The 22,310-nt window shown below is 53.1% G+C and overlaps 1 protein-coding gene across 2 annotated transcripts in view; it reads left to right on the top strand.

Moving 5' to 3' along the window:
• Positions 1-7,743: 7,743 nt before the first annotated feature.
• Positions 7,744-22,310, top strand: part of TMEM44 (transmembrane protein 44) — a 34,274-nt gene continuing 19,707 nt past the window's right edge. For both annotated transcript variants that reach the window (XM_039230357.1, XM_039230356.1), the window contains exons 1-7: positions 7,744-7,880; positions 10,653-10,779; positions 11,954-12,047; positions 13,051-13,217; positions 13,383-13,469; positions 18,030-18,200; positions 20,332-20,460. In XM_039230357.1, coding sequence (XP_039086288.1) covers positions 7,744-7,880; positions 10,653-10,779; positions 11,954-12,047; positions 13,051-13,217; positions 13,383-13,469; positions 18,030-18,200; positions 20,332-20,460 — 912 coding nt within the window. The remainder of the gene's footprint in view (positions 7,881-10,652; positions 10,780-11,953; positions 12,048-13,050; positions 13,218-13,382; positions 13,470-18,029; positions 18,201-20,331; positions 20,461-22,310) is intronic.

The following is a 22,310-nucleotide window of genomic DNA, read 5'->3' as shown; positions in this document are numbered from 1 at the left end:
TGAACGTAAATGTCATGGCCTGTTTCTCCATGTATACCTTTGGTATTTAACCTTTCTGAATGTGGAACAATTGTGAAGAGCATCTAACTCGATCTTCTAGCAAGTATTCCTGGTAAGAAACGTCTCTCTGTGTGGATGCCCCACGCCAGTCGATCCCTTAGCCCGCTTGGAGTTCGCCTGCAGCCTTACCTGTGCGGGCCTTTCCTCAAGCCCTGGATTTCCTGCGCTCCTTTCTTTTGCACCACAGCTTGCTCACCGCACACACGGGGCAACCTGGGAGGGCTGGGGATTCAACACCCCCAGAGCACCCCCCAACTGGTCAAGAATGGGGGCTGGGCGGTGAGTCCCCCGGCTTCCCTGTCCCTTGGTACCTACGCTGTATTATCCACACTAGAGCCTCAGTGGAAAGCATCTCACTGACTCACCTGCTGCCTTTCTCCCCTCCCTCACTGTCCACACCCTCACTCCTGCTTCACGGCTGCTTCACGGGATTGCCTCCCAAATAGACTAACCAAACCTAAGCCCTCTGCTTACAGTCTGAAGAACCCAAACTAGGACACCCTGAAAGGGGAGTTTCTATGTGCACCTTTGCTTCTGCCCAGAATGTGTCTCGTTAAGCAGTTTTTTAAAGTATCCTCACCGTTGTAGGGAGGAGTAGTGCAGACTGCTGGTCATTAGCATTATCGCTTGGTTGTTTGGAAAAGTTTTCCCAGCATTTTATTACAAGAACTATACTGCCCTTTGAAAGTAGAACCTGCTATACATCTGCCCTCTGTTTACTTTTCAGGAAGTTAGGAGGACGTGGAGGTTTCTGTCAAGACATCAATAGCAATGTATGCTTTCCTGGCAGGCCAGCTGGGAAGTGTGGCAGCCAGCCAGAAACCCACCTCCTGCCGCCCCTCTGATGGTTCCCGTGGAGCAAGAGACAGGAAACAAATGGGGCAGAATGGCCGCAACTGGTGGTAGGTGGGTGGGTAGGTAGGTCCTAGGTAGTTTCACCTTTTGTAGTTTTGAAATTTTTCAAAATAAACCATGGGGAGTGAGGAGGGGTCATAGAAGTAGACAGTTAAACTCCAAAAGGGCTCAGGAGCCATTCAGGAGGACAGACAGCTGTACTGAGAGGTTAGATTCAGATAGTGACCGCAACGGACAGAAGCGAAGCTCTTTCTCTGCCTTGGCTGGCTTTGGGGAAGTGGGTTATCCAGCTCCCATACTGGCCCGTGGGAGGTTGTAGGACGCTGCTTTCCTTGATTGTAAACTGCAGCGAGAACACACATTCCATTTATTTATTTATTTTTAGGTTTATTTTCGAGAGAGAAGAGAGACAGCGGGAATGGGGTGGGAGGCAGCGGCAGAGAGACAGAATGCGAAGCAGACCCCAGGCTCCGAGCTGTGGGCACAGAGCCCGATGCGGGGCTCAAACCTATAGACTGAGATCATGCCCTGAGCCAAAGTCGGACGCCTAACAGACTGAGCCACCCAGGTGCCCTAAAAACACATTTCTTTCAAATAATTATTTCAATGCAAATAGTCAAGTACTGAATCGTATTTAATTGGCTCTTTAAGAGGTGGGTAGCCTGGTGCGCCCGGCTGGCTCAGTCAGTAGAGCATGCAGCTATGTGTCCTGAGTCCAGCCCCACCTTGTGGGTAAAGATCATGTGGAGAAAGCAAAACAAAACAACATAGAGCTTTCCTTGATGTAACGTTTCAGCATCTGTGAGTTCCATCAGCCCATGCCCAGCTTCTAGCATGAAAGAAGTCCCTTTCAGCAATGACACGCTTGAGGGTGAAAAAGGTAAAGAAACTTTCACAAGATCAAACAGCTGATCATAGACTTTTTTTTTTTTTTAACATTTTTATTCATTATTGAGAGACCGAGCATGAGCAGGGGAGGGGCAGAGAGAGGAGGAGACAGAATCTGAAGCAGGCTCCAGTCTCCGAGCTGTCAGCACAGAGCCCGATGCAGGGGCTTAAATTCACAAACCGCGAGATCATGACCTGAGCCAAAGTCAGATGCTTAACTAACTGAGCCACCCAGGCGCCCCAATGATAGACTTTAAACAGAGCCCAGGACCTCCGTGCTGACAGCAGGGAGCCTGCTTGGAATTCTCTCTGCCCACCCCCCACCGCCCCGCAAAATAAATGGATGGATGGATAGAACCCAGGACCCTAACAGTCCGACCACTTGCTTCTCTCATGATACTCCCACATGTCCACAGTGGGATTGATTCAGATTTGCAAATGCCATTATTTCAAAATGCATTCACAAAGAATTGATTTCTCTATACTTAACAGCAGGTAAATCAAACTGGCAAGGAGCCTATTTTAATGTTACCAATTGAGTAGTGGCCACAAGCCCTTCCTCTAAATAGCACATTTTCTAAGGACATTGGCAGGAGGCAGCATGAAGCAAAAGCTGTTGCGCTGCAGGCCTGTGCCCCCCCCCTCCGGTGGCCTGCGGGCTCCAGCAAGGACAGCCCAGGCTGGTCCACGCCCTTCCTTCGGGACGACGCCTGCGGGCGCATGCCTCTGCCAACAGGAAGTGTCTCCGAGCCGGGGTCCTCCTGTTAGCTTTTCTTTCGGGTAAACTCTGGGCCGCGGCCACAGAAACCTTAGCTTTAGTTTTTGGGTGGGGCAGCCGCCCGGCCTCAGAGGAGCCTGGTAAGGGAACTGATTCACTTCCTGAGGGCCAACCATGGAAAAAGCCCTTTGGAAGGTCCTGGCAGAAGTAGACCGGGGTCCTAACAACAGGATGAAGACCTGGCGGGCACCGGCGGCCGGCCTTTGTCGCCCCACCTCCTCCCTTGAGGCAGGACCCCTGTCATTTGCAGGTATCCGCGGGCCGTCGTCTTCCTGCCGCCCGGACGGCTTCCCAAGATGGCTGCCACGCTGACTGCCCAAAGCAAACATGTCCTCCAAAGCCTGGATCGTGGGGTTCTCAAAAGCCCCCCAACACACAACAGCAGGGGCCACCAAAGCACTGTAAACGTGCCCTGACTACAGATAGGCGCTGTACCTTTTTATGGCCTGTCGAAAAACCAGTTCATTCAGTAGCTATGTTCCTTATTACATGCGAGGCAGAGAGCCGGGTGCCGGGGTACAGATCTGACCTCCACAGCCCTGGCTGAAGGCGCCCACAGCCGGGGCGGAAGACACCACCTGTCACACTGAGGGGTGCCCTAGCTGGGGAGAGACCCAGGCCCGCGGGTTTGTGCCTGCCCCCTACAGGCCCGGGACACAGCCTCCTGGGCAGGGAAGACGGCCCGTGGCGGCGCCTCGGGAGGGCAACTCACGAGGTTGGTCATGGACGTGTTCAATCAGACACGCGAGTGGAGACGTCGAATAGGCAGCTGCGTATGTGAGTCTAAAGCCTGGGAAGAAAGTCTGATCTGGAGATCCTCGGGGGCGGTATTTAAAGCTAGAGGTTCCCATGCTTCTGGCCTTCAGTAAAGAGAAGAGAACCAAGAACCGAGCTCTGTCTCCGCCCCATTAGCTATTCACACTTTCCGTGAACCACTGTTTTTTGGTTGTGGTTTCGTTGTTTAGTGGCTCTGAGGTTCTTCCTAGGAAAGGCAACAGCAGTACTAACTTCCAGATGCTTCATCTCCAGGGTTTCTACTAATCACAGTAGCCCCGAGGGAGTGGCAGAGGGTCCGTGCTTTGCCCCAAGTCACAGCTGCAAGGACACCGTGAGAACTGCAGTCCCACTCGCCGGCCCCGAGGCCCACCTTCTTCCCATTGCACTTTTCTTTGAGCCAATGTGTCCAATGACTGGCAAAAGCCCCCTGCACTTGCCCACGCACACCGGGGGCCATCTCCATAAGCCGTTCTTCTCGTAAGAAACTCACAGGAAGCTTGTGGGAAGGCAGTTCAGTGGACTGTTTAACGCCCCCCCCCCCCCGACATACCAGGTCCTGTGTCACCTCCTATGGGAAGAGTTCAGAGACATGATTAAGGATCTTGAGATGGGGAGGGGAATGTAGATTAGCCGAGCAGGTCACAAGGGCAATCTGCATAGGAAAGAGAGGGAGATTTCACACACACTCAAGACAAGAGGGAAATGTGACCACGAGGAGGAAGAGATGACGTGACACGGCCACAAGGCTGGGAGTGCTGGAAGCCACCAGATGCCGGATGAAGAGACAAGGATTCCCCTTCTATAGTCTCCAGGGGGAGGCAGCCCTGTGGCCACCTTGACCGTGGTCCAGTGAACCTGATTTCAGAATAGGGAGGGAATACATTTCTGCTATTTTATGCCTCTAAGTTTGTGGTAACTTGCTAGAGCGGCCACAGGAAACGAATCCGTGCAGATTCCAAGGACACATGCCCTGAGAGTTGGATTTAGTCAGGCTAGTTGTTGTTTTTTTAATTTTTAAAGTTTTTTTTTAACTTATTATTTATTTTTGAGAGAGAAAGAAACAGCATGAGCAGGGGAGGGGCAGAGAGAGAGGGAGACACAGAATCTGAAGCAGGTTCCAGGCTCTGAGCCGCCAGCAGAGCCCGACGCGGGGCTCGAACTCATGAACCATGAGATCATGACCTGAGCCATAGTCAGAAGCTCAACTGACTGAACCACCTAGACGTCCCAAGTCAGGCTGGTTTTATGACAGGAAGTCAGAGTGATCCTGATACCTATGATCTATGGACCACACCCCCCACAGACACACACAACTGCTTTGGGAGGGGGCTCAGGACTTAAACCCTTAAACTAGGGGGGTTTAGTCTGGGGTCTAGTCCTCCACGAAATCCATAGTTGAATTTCAGAGAGTCTATAAATTCCTTAAGATTGTATGAACACCATGCAGGCGTGCATACATGTTCATATTTTTCAGGGACACGGTCTTCCTCAAATTCTCTGAGTTCACCGAAAAGGCTGAGAACTAACCACTCTGAGGAAAAGCTGTTGAGGTGTGTAAACCGGGTCCAGGGTGTGGTGGGGAGCAATGAAGCAGTTTTTATTTTATTTTGTGTTTTTAATGTTTTTTTTTAATATTTTTTTTCAATGTTTTATTTATTTCTAGGAGAGAGAGAGAGAGAGAGAGAGACAGCGTGAGCAGGGCACGGTCAGAGAGAGAGGGAGTCACAGACTCTGAAACAGGCCCCAGGCTCCGAGCTGGCAGTCAGCACAGAGCCCGACGCGGGGCTTGAACCCACGAACCGCGAGATGGTGACCTAAGCGAAAGTCGGATGCTTAACCGACTAAGCCACCCAGGCGCCCCTTTTAATGTTTATTTTTGAGGGAGAGAAAGAGAGGGGACAGAAAGGGGGACAGAGGATAGGAAGCAGAGAGCCCATTGCGGGGCCTGAACTCACTAACCACAAGATAATGACCTGAGCCGAAGATAGATGTTTAACTGACTGCGCCACCCAGGCGCCCTGGAATGAAGCAGTTTTTAAATTGGGCCCAGCCTCCAAGGGCTTATACTGAGCCTGAGGGAGAGGGGAGTCATAATAAGAGATGAATCAAATTAACTAGTGGTATCCTCAAGTCTCAACAAAACCGAGCATAAGGTAGCCCTGCTTAGGGCCTGGGGAGAGGGTGACATGAGATGGGGAAGGTGTGTCCTCATTTCAGTGAGACAGTGCAAGGGATTATCTTTCCAGAACTGTAGGTAGATAGGCAACGTCACCAGAGGAAACTGGGAGCCAGGCGGTCACAGGTCAGTGTCCACAGGTCAGGTAGAAAAACCCACAAAGAACCAGCAGGCAGGGACGTGAGACTGCGGGTATTTGGGAATTGTCTATGCGACACTTGGCTACTGTATTTTCCCTTTTTATTTTAACCTTCCAATCTTGTCTTAGTTGGTATTCATTTTACATCGCTTTATCTTAATCATTTTTATATTTTAATTCTGGCCCCTTTTGTTGAGTAACCTATTTTAATTTTACCTTCACTTGCTCATTTGCTTGTTTAATGTCACTCTCTCTCCTACTGGCCTGTAAGCTCAATGAAGGCAGGGACGTGTCTGGTTTTCTCAAAAAACGTGTTCCCAGCTCCTGGCCTGACAATGTCTGACAAACTGTGTTTCAGGACCAAAGGTAGTCATAACTTTAAAAATAAATGAAACTGGAAAATAATGTGGCCAGTTGAGAAGAAACAGTCTGGCAGTTACTCAAAACCATAAATGTAGGGGCGCCTGGGTGGCTTAGTCGGTTAAGCGTCCGACTTTCGCTTAGGTCATGATCTCGCGGTTCGTGGGTTCGAGCCCCGCGTCGGGCTCTGTGCTGACTGCCAGCTCAGAGCCTGGAGCCTATTCCAGTCTGTGGTTCCCTCTCTCTCTGACCCTCCCCTGCTCGCGCTGTCTCTCTCTCTCCAAGAAATAAATAAACATTAAAAAAAAAAATCCCATAAATGTAGAGATTTTGGGCCCCAACAGTTCCACTCCTACTTATATGCCCGAGAACTGAAAACCTCTGTCCACATAAAACCTTGCACACAAATGTTCATAGCAGCATTATTCATAATAACCAAAATGTGCAAACAACTCAGGTGTCTGTCAACTGATCAGTAGATAAAATAGATTAATTAATTCATAAAATAATGGAATATTATTCAGCTATAACAAGGAATGACGTTCTGACCCACGCTTATAGCATAGGTGAACCTTAAAAACATTATGCTCAGTGAAAAAAGTTGTCCACAAAATGTTCGCCTATTGGATGGGATTGCATTAATATAGAATTTTCCAGAACAGGCAAGCCCCTAGAGACAGAAGGTAGATTTGTAGTTGCCTAGGGCTGGGAGTGTGGAGAAGAAAGTTAACTGCTAATGAGTACTTGCTTTCTAACAAGGGATGAAAACGTTGTAAAATTAGGTAGTGGTGTACAATTAGTTGTGGTTGCACAGCTCTGGATATACTAAAAAACTGCACACATTAACAAGGTGAATTTTATGGGATATGAATGAGATCTCAATAAAACTGCTATTTTTAAAAACGAAGAAAACGAAATGATAGGGTCACCTTCTTTAAGCAAACTTACCAAAATCAGCAAGGACTTTTTAGAATTGTAATAGCCTGTTTTCAAGGAGAACAGCTCTGTGTAGCAGAACCGTGTGACAATGTGGCTGGATGGGACCGCACGACGGCCAAAACCATCGGCCCCTTGGGGCATCTTCTAGGGTGACTTCTGGAAGTCTGGCTTGGGCGACTGAGTCGGGGTGGAGGGTTCCGTGACGGCTTCAGACCAGAGAGTGAGAGAAGATGGGGGGGTGCTTCTGCCGGGCCCCCCACCGCACCCTTTCCATTGCGCCCTTTGAAGGATCAGACCTGCCGCTCACGCCGGGATCCCCAGCACCCGAGAGCTGCGTCAGGCGCGAAGCATGTGCATCGTTTGGCTCGGAAAATGGGGCGCATTAATGAGCGGACAAAGTGCCCTACAGTGTGGCCGGGCAGGTCACGGCTCTTCGGCCCTGGCCCCCGGGTCGGGGCTGGGAGACCGCAAGGGGTCAGCGAGCCGCGCCTACACCGCCGTCGCGGGGGAAGGGGGGCGGGGGCCGCAGCCTTTGTGCCCAGGCCGCTCCCGGCTCCCGCCGCTGGGGGGCGCCTCCGGTCCGCCGACCCCGACAATAGGACGCCGGGTGGGGAGCCGCGCGGTCCCGGAAACTTTCCCCTCGCGCCGCCGCCGCAGACTCCCGGCCGCGGCCGTGCGCTGGGCCCGGGCCGCCGCCGCCGCGGGGACAGCGGGGCGCGGCAAGGGGCCGCGCGGGGGCCTGGGGCCCGGGCCGGGCGCGGCCAGCGAGCCATGGGGGAGGCGGCCAGCCCCGCGCCCGCGCTCTGGGACTGGGACTACCTGGACCGCTGCTTCGCCCGCCACCGCGTCTGCATCTCCTTCGGCCTGTGGATCTGCGCCTCCTGCTGCTGGGTCGCCGCCCACGCGCTGTAATGGGGGCCGGGGCCGGGCGGGGCCGGGTGTGCGGCGGGGGACGCGGGCCGCTGCCGCGCACCAACTCGCTCCTGGAAGCCCGGAGGGAAGGGGGCCTAAAGGGAGGCGGCTGGAGGCGGCGCGGTCCCGGGATCGGAACGACCCTCGCGCCGCGGGCTGAAGTCAGAAAGGACCCGGTTCCGGATTGCGCGCCCCGGGCGGCTGGGCGGGGGGCCGGCGGGCGGGGGCCGGGGGGCGCAGTGCGGGGGGGCCCCGGACTGCAGCTGCGACGCCTGGGTTCCGTGGTTAGCCTGTCCCCATCGACCGGAGGTGTGAGCTGGGCAAGCTATGAAACCTCAGAGCCTCATTTTCCTCGCCTAAATGGGAATAATAAGTCAGGGGGACGGATGGCAGGATTACATGAGTTAGTCCCGGTAAAGCTCTTAGTATGTGCTCATTAAACACCGTTGTTGTTGCTCCTGTCCTGCCACCAGCCTTTGGCAGAAGGCAAGGACCTTGGACAAGGCACTTGGCGTTTCTGGTCTCCCTTTACCCAAGGCCCTCGGATCTGGGAAGGGGGACTGGCTGTGATCTGACTCTGGCCACAGCCTTTGCCCTGTTCAGTATCTATCTGGACCCGTGCGGCCAGGTGGTCACCAAACCCTGGGTTCTATGAAGTCTGGTGAAAGATGACCTTCAGGTCTTCGGCCACCTGGTCCCAAGCTGGTGCAGCCCAAGTTAAGTATTCCCTGGCAGAGGAGGAAGGACCAGCGCCCGATGGGAGGCTGGCACCGGCTCATCTTCAGACTGCCTATTTGATGTTTGATATCGTTGCAGAGATTTGGCAACTTTTTATTTGCATCACTGGAATGCAAATAAAAAGACACTTAGAACATTTAATGTGGGGCTCGTGTTGCATTTATTAACTCATGTCTTCCCTATCACGACCCCACGAGGGAGGGACCGTATTAACTCCCAGTTACCCCCCGAGGAAGCTGGAGGTTCTAACAGTTTAACTCACGTGCCCTGGTGAATGGAAAGATCCAAACCCCCAGACCCTTTGAGAAAGGGACAGACTTGTGAGGATTAAACTGTCCAGTTCAGAGGATGGACGCCAACGAGCTCCTCTATGTGCATTATCTCAACGGGTCCTCACAGCTGACGTCAGCAGGATTAGACATCTCCTGACCTGGAAACTAAAAGGTGGGAGAGGTTAGGTAACTCCTTAGAGAATGCCCAGCCAGTCTGAGAGCCGAATCTGCTTTTTCAGCCAGCCTCAGATCTGGACACACCCATCTGTTTTCGGGACTTCGCCATCACTGAGCCGCCTCCTCTTGTTCTTGGGGAACGTATGCCCTCCGAGCTGTGTGTGGCCTGGGGTACGGTCAGCCCAGATCTCTGACCCGAGAGCTGGGGAAATGGCTGAAGACAGAAGGGTACAGAGAAAGCCTCTACATGTGAAGCCAGAGGGTGGGCCATTAACTCACCTAGTCACCATTGCCCTCACTTTTCTCCACTCTCAAATGGGAAGGTTGAAATAAAGTATTTCTTTTTTTTTTTTTTTTAGCCTTTATTTTTTTTGACAGACGGAGAGAGACAGAGTGTAGGCAGGGAGGGGCAGAGAGAGGGAGACAGAGCAGGCTGCAGGCTCTGAGCTGTCAGCACACAGCCCGATGGGGGGCTCGAACTCGTGAGCCTTGAGATCATGACCTGAACCGAAGTCCAACGCTTAACCGACGGAGCCACCCAGGCGCTCCGAAATAAACTATTTATAATCGAGTCCAACTCAGAGAGTATCTAGTGTCTTCACTTAGGCTTTGAATTGGTGTCGGAAGCCCAGGGCCAAAATTAAAGGTTGCTGTTCTCACTGTGAGCTCCGGGCTTCGCCTGGCAGATCAGGAAATGTTCAGGAACCCAGCAGCTTTCCATCCTCATCCCCTGCTCCCAAGGGCCCACCCTCAGAACCAGGCAAATGGTCCTAACCATGCGGAGTGAGTATTACCCTGTGGCTGAAGGAAATAAAACAAGAGCTGCAATTATCCCTGCCCAGATATGTAGCACGGAAACATCTAGAACAAAGGGTTTCTGCGATCCGATCAAGTGTTTCTGAGACACCTCCAACCCCTTCCGGCCTGTTACGCCTTTCTGTGCTTGGTCCAGGGGAGTGGGGCGAGGCAGGAAGCGGGGAATAAGGAGAGAAGCCAGCAGTGGGCGACTCTAGAGAGAGTCAGCCCAAAATGCATTGGCATCCTCGAGGAGTTTTGCTCTCTGTGTGTATTATTACGAACATGCTCAACTTGGACAAAGGCCGGCAGAGACCCAGCCATCCCACTGCACACACGAAGTCCTTAGCAGGATTTCACTCTAATTGAAAAGAAGCAAGTTGCCTTTTTAATTTAAGCAATTACCAGTACCCTGCAGTTAACCACTGTGATTGGGTTACTTTCATAACCCACATGTTTCCTTTCAAAAAATGAAACCTGACAGCTAGTTTGTCAGCACTGAGTGGTGGGTCGTGAACTTGATTGGCCAGATTTGTAGGGGGAGGGGAATTCCCCTACATTAGAGAGGCGGGTCCAGCTCCTGCCATGGGCTTGTTCTGGAGTCTCTGATCCTTTGTTTTCCCATCTGTAGACCAAGTTCAAAACCACCTGCTGAATATCTGGGGGAGAGAGTGCTTCACAAGGACACAAAGTCACAACTGCCCTTTTCAGACACCCGCGTTGGGAACCCACTCATGGCTGCCGTGTCCTATCCATACCCATCCACACCCCCGTCTGTCACCACAGGCTTCTCTACCTGAGGTGTGCAAAGAAATCTGGACGGGACCAGTCAGCGCTGTGTGCCGCTTGCTGCCTCCTGACCAGCCTGTGCGACACCACCGGAGCGATTCTGGCCAGACAGCTCACAATCCAGGTGCGGAGGGCCCCCGGGTGACAGGAGCTTCACCATCAAGGTGCAGCCTCACCTCATGCCCGTGCCCCGGTTGACTGCGTGCCCCTGCCCAGCGCTCCTGACTCAAACGTCACCTCAGTGAGGCCTAACCAGAGGTCTCGTGTAAATGTGTGCCCTCCCTACACCGCAGGTGCGCTGGCCTCCTTCATCCCATAGCGGACCCCCGAATGCACCATCTAGTCTACCTACTATGTTTATTGCCCATGGAACTAACTGCTAGCGTGTCAGTTCCCCAGGGACAGAAATTTGTATTTACTACCGCATCCCCATCCCTTAAAACAGCAGCTGGTGCACCGTAGATGCTCCGTAAATTGTGATTGTTGTGGTCATTGTTTTAGAGCCTGGAGCCCGGCCTCCGTGCAGACAGGGCTGGCTGAGTGCTTTCCCAGGTGGCCATCCAGGCTCCGGGGGAAGTGAGAAATGGTTTCAAGCTTTCCCGAAGTCTAGGCCCTCCACCCTGTGTAGATGGGGCGTGTCCCCAAACGCATATCCCACAAGAATATGTCCTGCAGTCACCTCATGGGGCCCGTGCCGCCCGGGTAGACACGGAAGAAGGCAGCTTCGTGGCCGGGACACACGGCTGGGAGTTCTAGACCCTGCTTCGAACAGTGTTGTCTCACAAACAGACCACCTTTCATGTTGGGCGCCCATTCTCATGGGCTGGTGGGACACAGTGGTGCCCAGCCCGAGTCCAAGAATAAGAGCCGATGTTTATTACGTCCTTCACTGTGTACTTGGCAATGAGGGCTTTCCTGCAGGTGCTAGACTAAGCACTCTCCAGGTAGTGCTTCATGCAATCTGCTTAGCACAGAGGGAGGCAGCGTTCCTATCCCTGGTCTACAGACGAGGAAACTGAGGCCCAGAGAAGTTCCGTGGTTGGGTCAAAGTCACACAGCAGAGACTAACTGTGCAACGGAAAGAGCGCGGCATGGGAAATGGAGGGCTGGGTTCTCCCTCCGCATAAGGGATTGCTCGTTGAAGCGCCCGTCTCCCCGTCAGGCAAATAGAGGTGCTAACCAGCCTTTCCTGGGGTTGGCAGGCGGCTTCCGTGGCAGGGAGATGAGGTCCGGGATGAGGGGTGCTGTGGATGCTGGAGCGTGTTTGAACCCCAAAACTCTATTTCCTTTGCCCCCAGGTGTTCACTGGCGCCTACTTAGCAGCTGTTGACCTGCTGAGCTTCGTGTTCATCCTCTTCCCAGTCTGCGGCTCCAAGTTGAAGTCTAATTTGGGTGAGTGTTTGGCCATCTGTTCCTGCCTTCATTCCTGAGCGCGCCAAGCGCCTACCCCCTGTCGTGCCCCAGCCGGGCCCCTGCCAACCACAGACTCGTGAATGAGCTCGGAGGCCGCGTCCAGATCAGAGAGACGGGGCCCTGAACGGTCATTACCGCTGCTTGCGAGGAGCTACGTGCACACCGTGGGCAGCCAGGGGGAAGGATGTGACGTCAATTCAGGGACCGCAAGGAAGGGTATTCCGGGTGAAAAGAACAGCATGGGCGAAGGCCAGGAGGGTGGGTGTGCACGGCTCTGGGGATGAACAGTGATCTCTCAGTCTTTGAGCCTGCGGTGGCCAAACACAGCCCGTACCTTCCAGAAATGGATGCCAGGAAGGGGCACAGACCCCCTCAGGCAGAGTGAGGGCTGGAAGTTCCTGAGATAGGATGGGTCACCCCGAGTTTGTGGGACTGGGCATTCCCAAGAAAGGGCCGCAGGGTGCCCGGACCCTTGTCCGAAAAGGGGGTGCTCGCGTCGGCGGGGTAATGTAAGATCCCCGAGCTGCTCAGCGCTGCCCAGAGGAGGCATGGTCCTCCTAGAATTTCCAGAGGACTCTCTGCTTCATATTTTAAGGAGATTTCCGAAACCATGCTCCGTTTTTTGCTCACAGTTTCAGGCCCTGGCACAACCCTAGCTGTGCCGGTTGAGCTCTGGGCCAGGCTCTGTGGAGATTTTAGAAATTGCCGGCCCTTGAGGCTTTCCAGCCTCACAGAGGCAACTCTGTGGACAGACACATGTGAGGATCACATGCTTTGAGAGCACTGAGGAAGGAGAAGAGCGCCGGCCGTGAGGGAGGGGGTTGGGATGAGGTGGGGGGGGTAGATTTCTCCGCAGGGGTGGCAGAGCCACCACAGGGGAACCCGTTCTGGCGTGGGGGGTGGGCTGACGCCTGTTTTTCCCATGTAGCCGTCCTTTGGGGTCTAGACCCAGGGGCCTGTGGGATTTCGGTGTTCGTTGCAGGCCGGGGCTGCAGGGAGAGGAAGAGGAGGCGGCGGCTCAGGGCCCGTGTATTTGCTCTGGCCCTGCCGCTGGGCCTGGGGCCCGGCTGGGCTCTCTGGGCCGCCGTCCGGAAGGCGTCCGGCCCTGTCCGAGGGCCCCAGCGGAGGTTACTGGGGAGCCTGCTGCAGGTGAGGCCGAGCCTGCCCAGGAGGGTGTGCGGGTGTGCCCTCCCCTTCCCTCCTCACGGTCCCAACAGATGCCCTGGGGAGGGGCCGGGTCGCGGGTCACGCTTGCCCCTGTTGGGAGGCAGGTACTAAAAGTGGGGGCGCTGAGTGTATCCTCTGTTCCCTCAGGACAACGCTGAAATCTTCGGCTACCTGCTGGGAGGCATCGCTGCCCTGGGCTCCTGGGCTTCCCGGATGGCCCCGCTCTCCAGAATCGTGAGGCGGGGTGGGGGCTGGGACTGTGGGTCACCACGGCCGGTCTTGGGGCATCTGGGAGCGGCTTCCAAGCTCCGGGTCCTGGGGGGTAGGGGTAGTGTCGTGTGTGTGTGTGTGTGTGTGTGTGTGTGTGTGTGTGTGCAGCCGACCCAGGGGAGGCCTGAGGCCGGCTGGAGCCTCTCTCTGGAGAGCCCACCGTGTTCTCTCCATAGCGAAGGAAAGGCAGGCGCTCAGGAAGAAGGCACTGGGGTTTGACAAGCAAATGTTCCATTAGGAAACGAGAAGGTTTTAGAGGAGAGCATCACGCAGCTAGCAACCGGGGTTCCGTCCGGGAGCATCTTCCTGCAGTTACTTGCCAGGCATCCAGGGCGAGGAAAGGCCTGTGACGGCCAGTTCTGTAGGGGGCTTGAGATGCGACTTGAGATGGTGACTGGAGATGTGACTTGAGAGGCTGTGCCGGGCCCTGGGGGGCTCACAGTCTCGTGGAAGACATGGAAATGCAAAGAGAGATATTTTAAGTGCTTATTTATTCATTTTGAGAGAGAGAAAGAGAGACACACAGAGAGAGAGAGCATCTCAGCCTCCACACTGCCAGCATAGAGCCCCACTCGGGGCTTGATCTCAAGAACCGTGAGATCATGACCTGAGCTGAAATCAAGAGTCGGATGCTTAACTGGCTGAGCCACCCAGGTGCCCCAAAAGCAGGATATTTTAATGCTCAAAGAAAGACAGAAGCAAACGTTAGGGGGTTTGCTAGAGGGAGAGAAAGCTCCTATGCTGTTCGTGTGAGTGAGGGTGATAACCTGACTCTGCCGGGTGGAGGGGCCCCGGGGACGCTTCCCGCTGGCTGGCTCCGAAGGGAAGGTGAGATTGGAGGAGGCAGAGGTGAGGGACGGCGGAGGGCACGTGGGAAAAGCCCCTGAGGCAGGAGAGCGCTTGTGCCAGAGCAAGATATCAAGGGCGTGCAAGACTGCTCCGCTGTGGCCGGAGGGCCTCCCTGACGGGAATGATGGCCGGGCCTAACACCGGAAACGTGATGAGCCATCCCAAGGTCTAAAAACAAAGCACTTGCCCCAAAGCATCATTTAACAGCAGTTGCAGGAGAACAGGATTTGGGGGTGTGGGGAGCAGGTGCTTAGTTGATCATGTGTGGGAAGCTGAAGGCTGTGCTGTCATGGCCAGAAACCTCACGGGCGACGGGGCCTCCCGGCAAAGGCGCTGCCTGCAGATCAGGGGAGGGGAGAGCGGGATGTGGGGCTCGAAGCTGCGTCATGTGAAGTCCTTCGGCGGGACCGGTGCGGTGCCGGGCTGCACTCGTTCCTGGGGCTGCCGTAGGTATCACAGATGCTGAATAGCAGAAACATATTGTCGCAGGGTACCAGAGGTCACAAGCCAGTCCGCGGGCCATGCTCCCTCTGAAGGCGCTAGGGAAGGGTCCCTTGCAGGCCTCTTTCCAAATTTCTGGAAGTTCCTTGGCTGATGGCTGCATAAGTGCCTAAGTCCAGTGTTCACATGGCGTTCTTTCTTCCCGTGTGTGTCCTCACATGGCCGCCCCTCTGGTCCTGTCTGTGCCCAGCCTTCCCTTTCATAAGGACGCGGCCATATTGAATGAGGGTTCGCTCTAACGACCTCATCTTTAACGTGGTCATCTGCAGGGAGCCTGTTTCCAAAGAAGGCCGCATTCACAGGCTCTGGAGGTTAGGACTTCAGCATCTTCTGAGAGAGGGGAACACGGTTCAACCCCCGCCACCACCCACCTGACATAGCCCCAGGCCAGCCCCACCACTGACCTTCACTCTGCTACATTTTATTCACCGCACTGGTCACAACCTGAAATTAGCTCCTTCAGTTATTTACCAAGTCATTGGTCCCCAGTAGAACCTCAGCACCGTGAGAGCGGCGGCCTTTCCTGTCTCATTCCCACCGTATTCCAGGCGCTGGGAGCCTGCCCATGGTAGGTGCCAGCATACTTTTTAATGAGTGGCCTAAGGGGCACCTGGGTGATTCAGTCAGTTGGGTGGCCGACCGACTCTTGACTTTGGCTCAGGTCATGATCTCATGGTTTGTGGAATCGAGCCCTGAGTCGGGGTCTGTGCCGATGGCATGGAGCTTGCTTGGGATTCTCTCCCCGCTCCCTCTCTTTCTGCCCCTCCCTGACTCGTGCGTGTTCTCTCTCTTTCAAAATAAATAAATAAACATTTAAATAATAATAATAAGTGACCTAATCTGGTCTGGATAAAAGGAAGCTCATGGATACAGGAACCAGAAGAGCCGTCTTGGGGCAGAAAGAGCAGCTTTGTTCTCTGTGGTCCACCAAGAGTGGGAAGACGTTATGGGGGGTCCCCATCCCGTTTACACGCTTTGCATGGCTTCTGGCATATTGAGAGCAATTAGTATTGTTATTCTTGCCTTAGGAGGTAGTGGGCTCCCCATCACTAATGGCATTCAAGCCCGATGACCCGTAGGCAGGAAGATAGAGTTAGACTGTATTAAGGATAAGGTTGGGCAATCTCTGAGGTGCTGCCAGCTTTGAGTGTCTCTGGTCCCATGAAGAAGAGCCCAGAGCGAGGGTCCCCTTATTACGGAGAAACTGAACAGAGTTTGGGATGTTCTAGGAAGCCTAGACAGCATGGCCTTGAACCCTAGATCCCCCAGAAGCTGCTTCTGGTGGGGGCACCGAGGAGCTGAATGGCTGGGTGGCTTTGGTGGAAGAAGTTTCCATTCTTCCAGGAGCACTTGAGCAGAGCAAGGGGCGTGACGCACCTGCTGACCAGCGTTGGGTGGTGCTGGCGGCACCAGGACCATCACGGCTGCAGGAACTGACTCACGACCTGCTCTGACACCCCCCCCCCGAGTAGTTTTGCCGGGCAGCCACCAGGCTGGACATCCCCCCTGAGTTCTGTGTGACCAGCCAGATGAAGCCCACACGTGCTGGGCAACGACCTGCCATATCTCGGGGCAGCAAGCCCGTCCCCGTCGTCAGCAGCGGTTAAGCACCTACTGTGTGTCCAGCGTGTAGGCAGACGGAACCCAACAGGCCCCAGTATGGACCATGAAGAGAGAGGGAGTCGTGAAGCCAGTGAGCACAGGGAACGGGTTGGCACATGAGTGACAGCGGGGAGCTCACCCAGAGCAGCAGCGAACGCAAGTCAGGGGGCAGAAGGCCGGTCCCAGCCCCGACCCTGCAAGTCACCTCTCCTCTCTGGCCCTCGGTGTCCTCTGTAAATGGGGGTCAGTAGGCTGGGGGCCCGTTGAGGGTTTCTCACTGTGGCAGTGCCGTCTGGGACAGGGCCGCTTCCTGGGCAGAGTCAGGTGGGAAGAACCTTAGGGAGCAGCAGGTCAGGGACCCCTCCCCCCCCCCCCCCCCCCCCCCCTGGCTGCTGCCCCTGCTAACCCGTCTTCAGGGCATGGCTGAAACCAAAATGGTGCCAAACAGGGAGCCCCGGGAACCAAACCTGAAGAAATGCAGAGGGAAGTGTCACATTCCCAAGGAATCTTTTTGAGAGCTAAAATAAACCCGGGGAAAGTCAGCCAAACTTTGCTTTTTCCTCTGAAAGTTTTTCATCTCTAGCCAATGCCTGTAGATCTCTAAATGCAGTCATTTAATGAGTAAGACAAACTATATATAATTTATATTTATATTCATTTAAATATACTATGTGATTATATATAATTAAAAATACACAGATAAAAATATATTATTTATACATAAATAAAAATATTTGTGTATATACATATAAATGTATATGTAAAATGACTTCATACCTGTAAAGAGTAATTAACTATGACTCTGTTTCTTTTCTTTTTTAACCAATATTGTCATCACTCATTCTCCAAAAATATCCCCTTGGCTTCAAAACTTCCAGAAGGTCAACTCTAATTTTCCTGACTCTTCCTGGCTGGCCAGGCTCAGCATTGGTGGTCCCACGAAGAGAAGGCCGTCCTTAGCTGCTCATACTTTGTCATAATTCCCTCCTGTTCTCCCAGGTGTTGTCACATTCATGGGCGGATACCCAGTGCCAGGAGTCAGGGCTGCCGAGATGGGCAGGACGCCAGCTCTGCTCTCAGGATCCCTCTGTCTGTTAGGATGTGTCATGTGTAATGGAGCCTGGAATGGGAGTTACTCACCCCATTAGGGTGGAGGGGGTATGGGAGGCTTCTTTTTTTTTTTTTTTTTTAAGTTTATTTATTTATTTTGAGAGAGAGGGAGAAAGAAAGAGAGCACAAGTGGGGGACGGGCAGAGCCCGATGCAGGGCTCGAACTCATGAACTGCGAGATCACGACCTGAGCTGAAACCAAGAGCTAGACACTTAACTGACTGTGCCACCTAAGTGCCCCTGAGAGGTCTCTTACAGTTGAGTTTAAGCCAGGTTCTGAGGCATGAATAGGAGTTCACCGGGTAAAGGAAGGAGCTTGAGCAAAAGCTGGCGGCGTAACAGAAGCGGCACCGCTGGGGACTGGCCATGGGACGCCGCCAAGGGCCTAGATCTCAGAACCCTGCTCCGAGGGAGCTGGGGGATGGCGGCGTTCCTGCCCAGCTTCCCCCTCTCTCTGCCCAGTGCCAGGGTAAGGCATTTCCCTCCATCCACCTGTGGACCCGGTTCCTGTCGGCCCTAGGGGGCCTCCTCTATGCCTCGGCCATCGTGGCCCATGACCGGCGGCCTGAGTACCTGCTTCGGGCCACACCCTGGTTCCTGACCTCCCTCGGCCGTGCTGCACTGGACCTCTCCGTATCCACACTGGGCCTAGGGGGCTTCACTGCTGGTGTCTCACCTCCCCACCCCGCCGACCCCTGCGGTGCCCCCCCTTCCCTATGACCTGATGCAGCGCTCTCCCAGGGGCGCCAGGGAGGAGGTTTGAAGGCTGGGGCAGTCGGATGCAATCACAGTCATTTGCTATTGTGTATTTTGTCCCCTTTGTATAGATCTGGAGAAATGATCTCTTGGCTGGGGCTCTGCGAAGCGGCAAGGGGGGCGTGCAGGCCCCGGGAGCAGACTCACGTTCTGCTCCTCACGTGGGCCGGTCCCCACCCTCCTGTGAACCTGCTCTCCTCACCATTGCGCTGTGTTTCTCACAAGGCTGGGAAGGGGCTTTGCGAGCTGACCTGCCTCGCAGGGGTGATCATCCCCTTTCCGTTGTGTTTGGCATTGGAGCCTTGGGCTGGGGAAGCAGAGATAAAAGCAGACAAGGGCCAGCCTTGGTCAAGGACTGCTGAGCACCTTTCTGGTTCCCCTGGGGAGGGGGGAGGGGTGTTGCCTGATGTCCTGACGCCCCAGTGACCTTGACCTGAGAACCTCAAGTGCAAGCTAAGCTCAGACAGTGGGTGGATAGAGAGGTGGACAGCGAGTAATTTGCGTATCAAGCACCTGTGGATTTATCATAAATAGTGCAGAAATAGTTAGAAACTGTGATTTCCCCTGGGCTGTATTCATTTTCTGGGGATGCCCTATTGAGTTGCCCAAAGTTGGTGGCTTGAAACACCAGAAATGTATTCTCACAGTTCCAGAGGCCACAATTCCGAAGTCCAGGCAGGACCATGCTCTCCCAGAAGCTGGGAGAGCATCTTCCCTTGCTTCTGCCTGTTTCTGATGGCCCCGGGTGCTCCTGGGCTCAGGGCAGCATAATTTTACTTTCTACCTCAGTCTTCCCATGATCTTCTTCCCTTCATGGAGCTCTGTGGGGCCACCCTAATCCACTGGGACCTCAGCTTAACTAATATCAGCAAACACCCTTTGTTTGTTTTTTTTTTAAGTTTTTATTTTTTTAAGGGGGAGATGCCTTTTTTCTTTTAAATGTTTGTTTTTGAGAGCAGGTGGGGGAGGGGCAGAGAGATGGGGACCGGGGATCTGAAGCAGGCCCTGCGCTGACGGTCCAAAGTTGGGCTCCAGCTCACGAACCATGAGATCATGGCCTGAGCTGAAGTCGGACGCTCCATTGACTGAGCCACCCAGGCGCCCTATAAAAATTTTGTTTTTAAGTGATCTCTACACCCAACATGAGGCTCAAACTCACAGTCCTGAGGGTTGTATGCTGTCCTGAGCCAGCCAGTTGCCCCAAGACCCTATTTTTTTCTTAAAAGTTTATTTATTTTGAGAGAGACAGAGACAGATTGAGTGGGGGAGGGACAGAGAGAGGGAGAGAGAGAGAGGATCCCACGCAGGCTCTGTGCTGCCAGAACTCACAAAACTGAGATCATGACCTGAGCCAAAACCGAGAGTCAGACGCCTAACCAGCTGAGCCACCCAGGTGCCCCCACCACCAGACCCTATTTTTAAAAAAATTTTTTTTAATGTTTATTTATTTTTGAGAGAGAGAGAGAGAGACAGTGTGAGTGGGGGAGGGACAGAGAGAGAGGGAGACACAGAATCCGAAGCAGGCTCCAGCCTCCAAGCTGTCAGCGCAGAGCCTGACGTGGGGCTCGATCTCACAAATTGTGAGATCATGACCTGATCCGAAGTCAGACGCTTAACCGACTGAGCCACCCAGGTGCCCCCACCCCGTCCCTATTTTTAAATAAAGTCACTTTCCGAGTTTCCAGGTGGATATGAGTTTGGGTGGCTAGGGAACACTATTCAGCCCACTCCATGTACTGTCCCTGTAAGCCAAGCCCTTCGAGGAATGTGTTTTTCAAAATGCTTTTGTTTAACAAGTATTTATGGAGTGCTCGTCAGGGGTGCGCCCTCGTCGGGGGAAATGTAGGGGAAGTCAGACCTGGCTCTGTTCTTAAATGACTAATGTCTATTCTGGGGCCCATCCAGGCTGGATCTCTAGGGAGAGAGAGAGTCCTGGGGGTGCAAAGGCGAGGGTAGCCCTGGGTGGCTGAAATGCTGTGCTCTTTTGGACCTTAACTCTACCTCTCAGATCATTTTCCTTTCCTGGGTGATGAAGAGCAAGATGAGACGGGCCTTGGGGTTTGCCCCAGAAGCCAGAGAGTGCCCCGACACCCAAGCCCTTTTGACCTGCGCAGAGAAAGAGGAAGAAAGCCAGGAGGCAAGGTCTCACCGCCCGGAAAACTGTGGGGCCCCCCTGGCATCCACACAGAATGCTGGGGGTCCCACAAGCCAGGACAGTTGGTCACTTTAAAATACTACTATTTTTTAGGGAGAAAAAAACCCCTACTGTTTATGCCCAGTGCTAAAGGTACCCTGAATAAATAAGGCCACTTTCCCAATGACAACATAGCTTTCATCGTGTTTTTTTTTAAATCATTTAATAAGCTTTAATGTATTTTGAGCAATGTAGATGAGACAGTTAAATGTCCACTTATGCTATTTAGTAATTGACTTCCTTATATATATAAGTTCACATACTATATAAATTAATTGGCTAATTTAGAGATAATACGATTTACCCTCATATTTCATAAAAACATGTATTCATAGTTTCACATGCGCCTTTGACTTCCACGTCGCCACCATCACTAACACAGCCCTTTTCTTCCGTTGATCTTGCCAACAAGCTGATCGTTAAAGGTGTGTTTACAGTAACGTCCGCCACTTACATCGTACCAGCAAACGTGTCTGTCTCCTTTTACTGATTTGAAAAGGTGACCTGAGTAGGCAGAGCTTATTCTAACTGTGTCAAAAGCCCTTGGTTCCAAAAAGCTGAGAAATTACTTCATAAAGCAAGAGTGCTAGTAAGGACTTAAACATAAGGCAGCTCCCTCTTTTCGAAGATAATTTCTTGAGGAAAAAATTGCTCACCTATTACCTGGGCTCCGCACTGTCCTCGCTTTTTCCTTCCGGAGAAAGTGAGTGAGTGAACCGGGTCCACCCTCCGAATGCTCTAGGTTTAGCAATGTAATCTGGCTGAGTTAACCAAACGGAAGATAGTGGTGGGCATGGCCAAGGCAAAGGGGTTTATGGAAGAGCTTGGACCTTCCCATGAAGCCTCTAATGGGAGGTTATTTTCATGCCCTTCTAGAAACTTGTAAAATCACATCCCCAAAAGGAACTAAAGTATTTAAAGAGAGAGAGCCCTGTGTGTCCTTCTGAAGGGACTTTGCAATGGCTTCTACAGTTCTTTACCAGCGGTGGTTTTCAACGTGAGGTCTCCGGACCAGCATCGCCTGGGAACTTGTAGGAAGTGCAATTCTAGGGCTCCATCAGCTCTACCAAATCTTAAACTGAGGGTGTTTTGTTTTGTTTTGTTTTGTTTTGTTTTTTAAGTTGCTGAGACAGAGAGAGAGAGAGCCAGCCAGCGTGAAGGGAGGATCAGAGAGAGAGAGGGAAATACAGCATCTGAAACAGGCTCTAGGCTCTGAGCTAGCTGTCAGCACAGAGCCCGATGTGGGGCTCGAACCCATTAACTGTGAGATCATGACCCGAGCCAAAGTTGGACGCTTAACCAACTGAGCCACCCAGGCGCCCCTGTTTTTTTTTGTTTGTTTGTTTTTGTTTTTTAGCTTTGTTTTATTTACTGAGAGAGAGAGAAAGAGCAGAGGAGGGGAGAGAGGGGGAAAGAGAGAATCCCAAGCAGGCTCTGCGCTGTCAACTCAGAGCCTGACATGGGGCTCAATCCTAAGACAGATCATGACCTGAGCCGAAATCAAGAGTTGGATGCTCAACTGACTGAGCCACTCAGGCGCCCCAAACTGAGGGTGTTTTAATAAGTGCACTGGGTGCTTCTGATGCACAGTAATGTTTGAGAACCATTGCTTCACAAAAGCACTTAGCACCTACTGCAGTCATTCCCAAACTTTGCCGTACATTAGAATCATCTGCGATGGGCGGGGGAGGGGGGGCACTTTTAAACTCTCCAGGTCACATCCATACCAGTTAATCAGGATGTCTACTGGGAGAGCTAAACATCAGTTGTTTTGTTTCCTGAGATGTCCAGGT

Source organism: Hyaena hyaena, unplaced genomic scaffold (genome assembly GCF_003009895.1).
Source record: "Hyaena hyaena isolate Hyena2069 unplaced genomic scaffold, ASM300989v1 scaffold_45, whole genome shotgun sequence".
Classification (NCBI taxonomy): domain Eukaryota; kingdom Metazoa; phylum Chordata; class Mammalia; order Carnivora; family Hyaenidae; genus Hyaena; species Hyaena hyaena.
The sequence above is the reverse complement of the archived record's forward strand: the minus strand, read 5'-3'. Positions and strand labels throughout refer to the sequence as shown.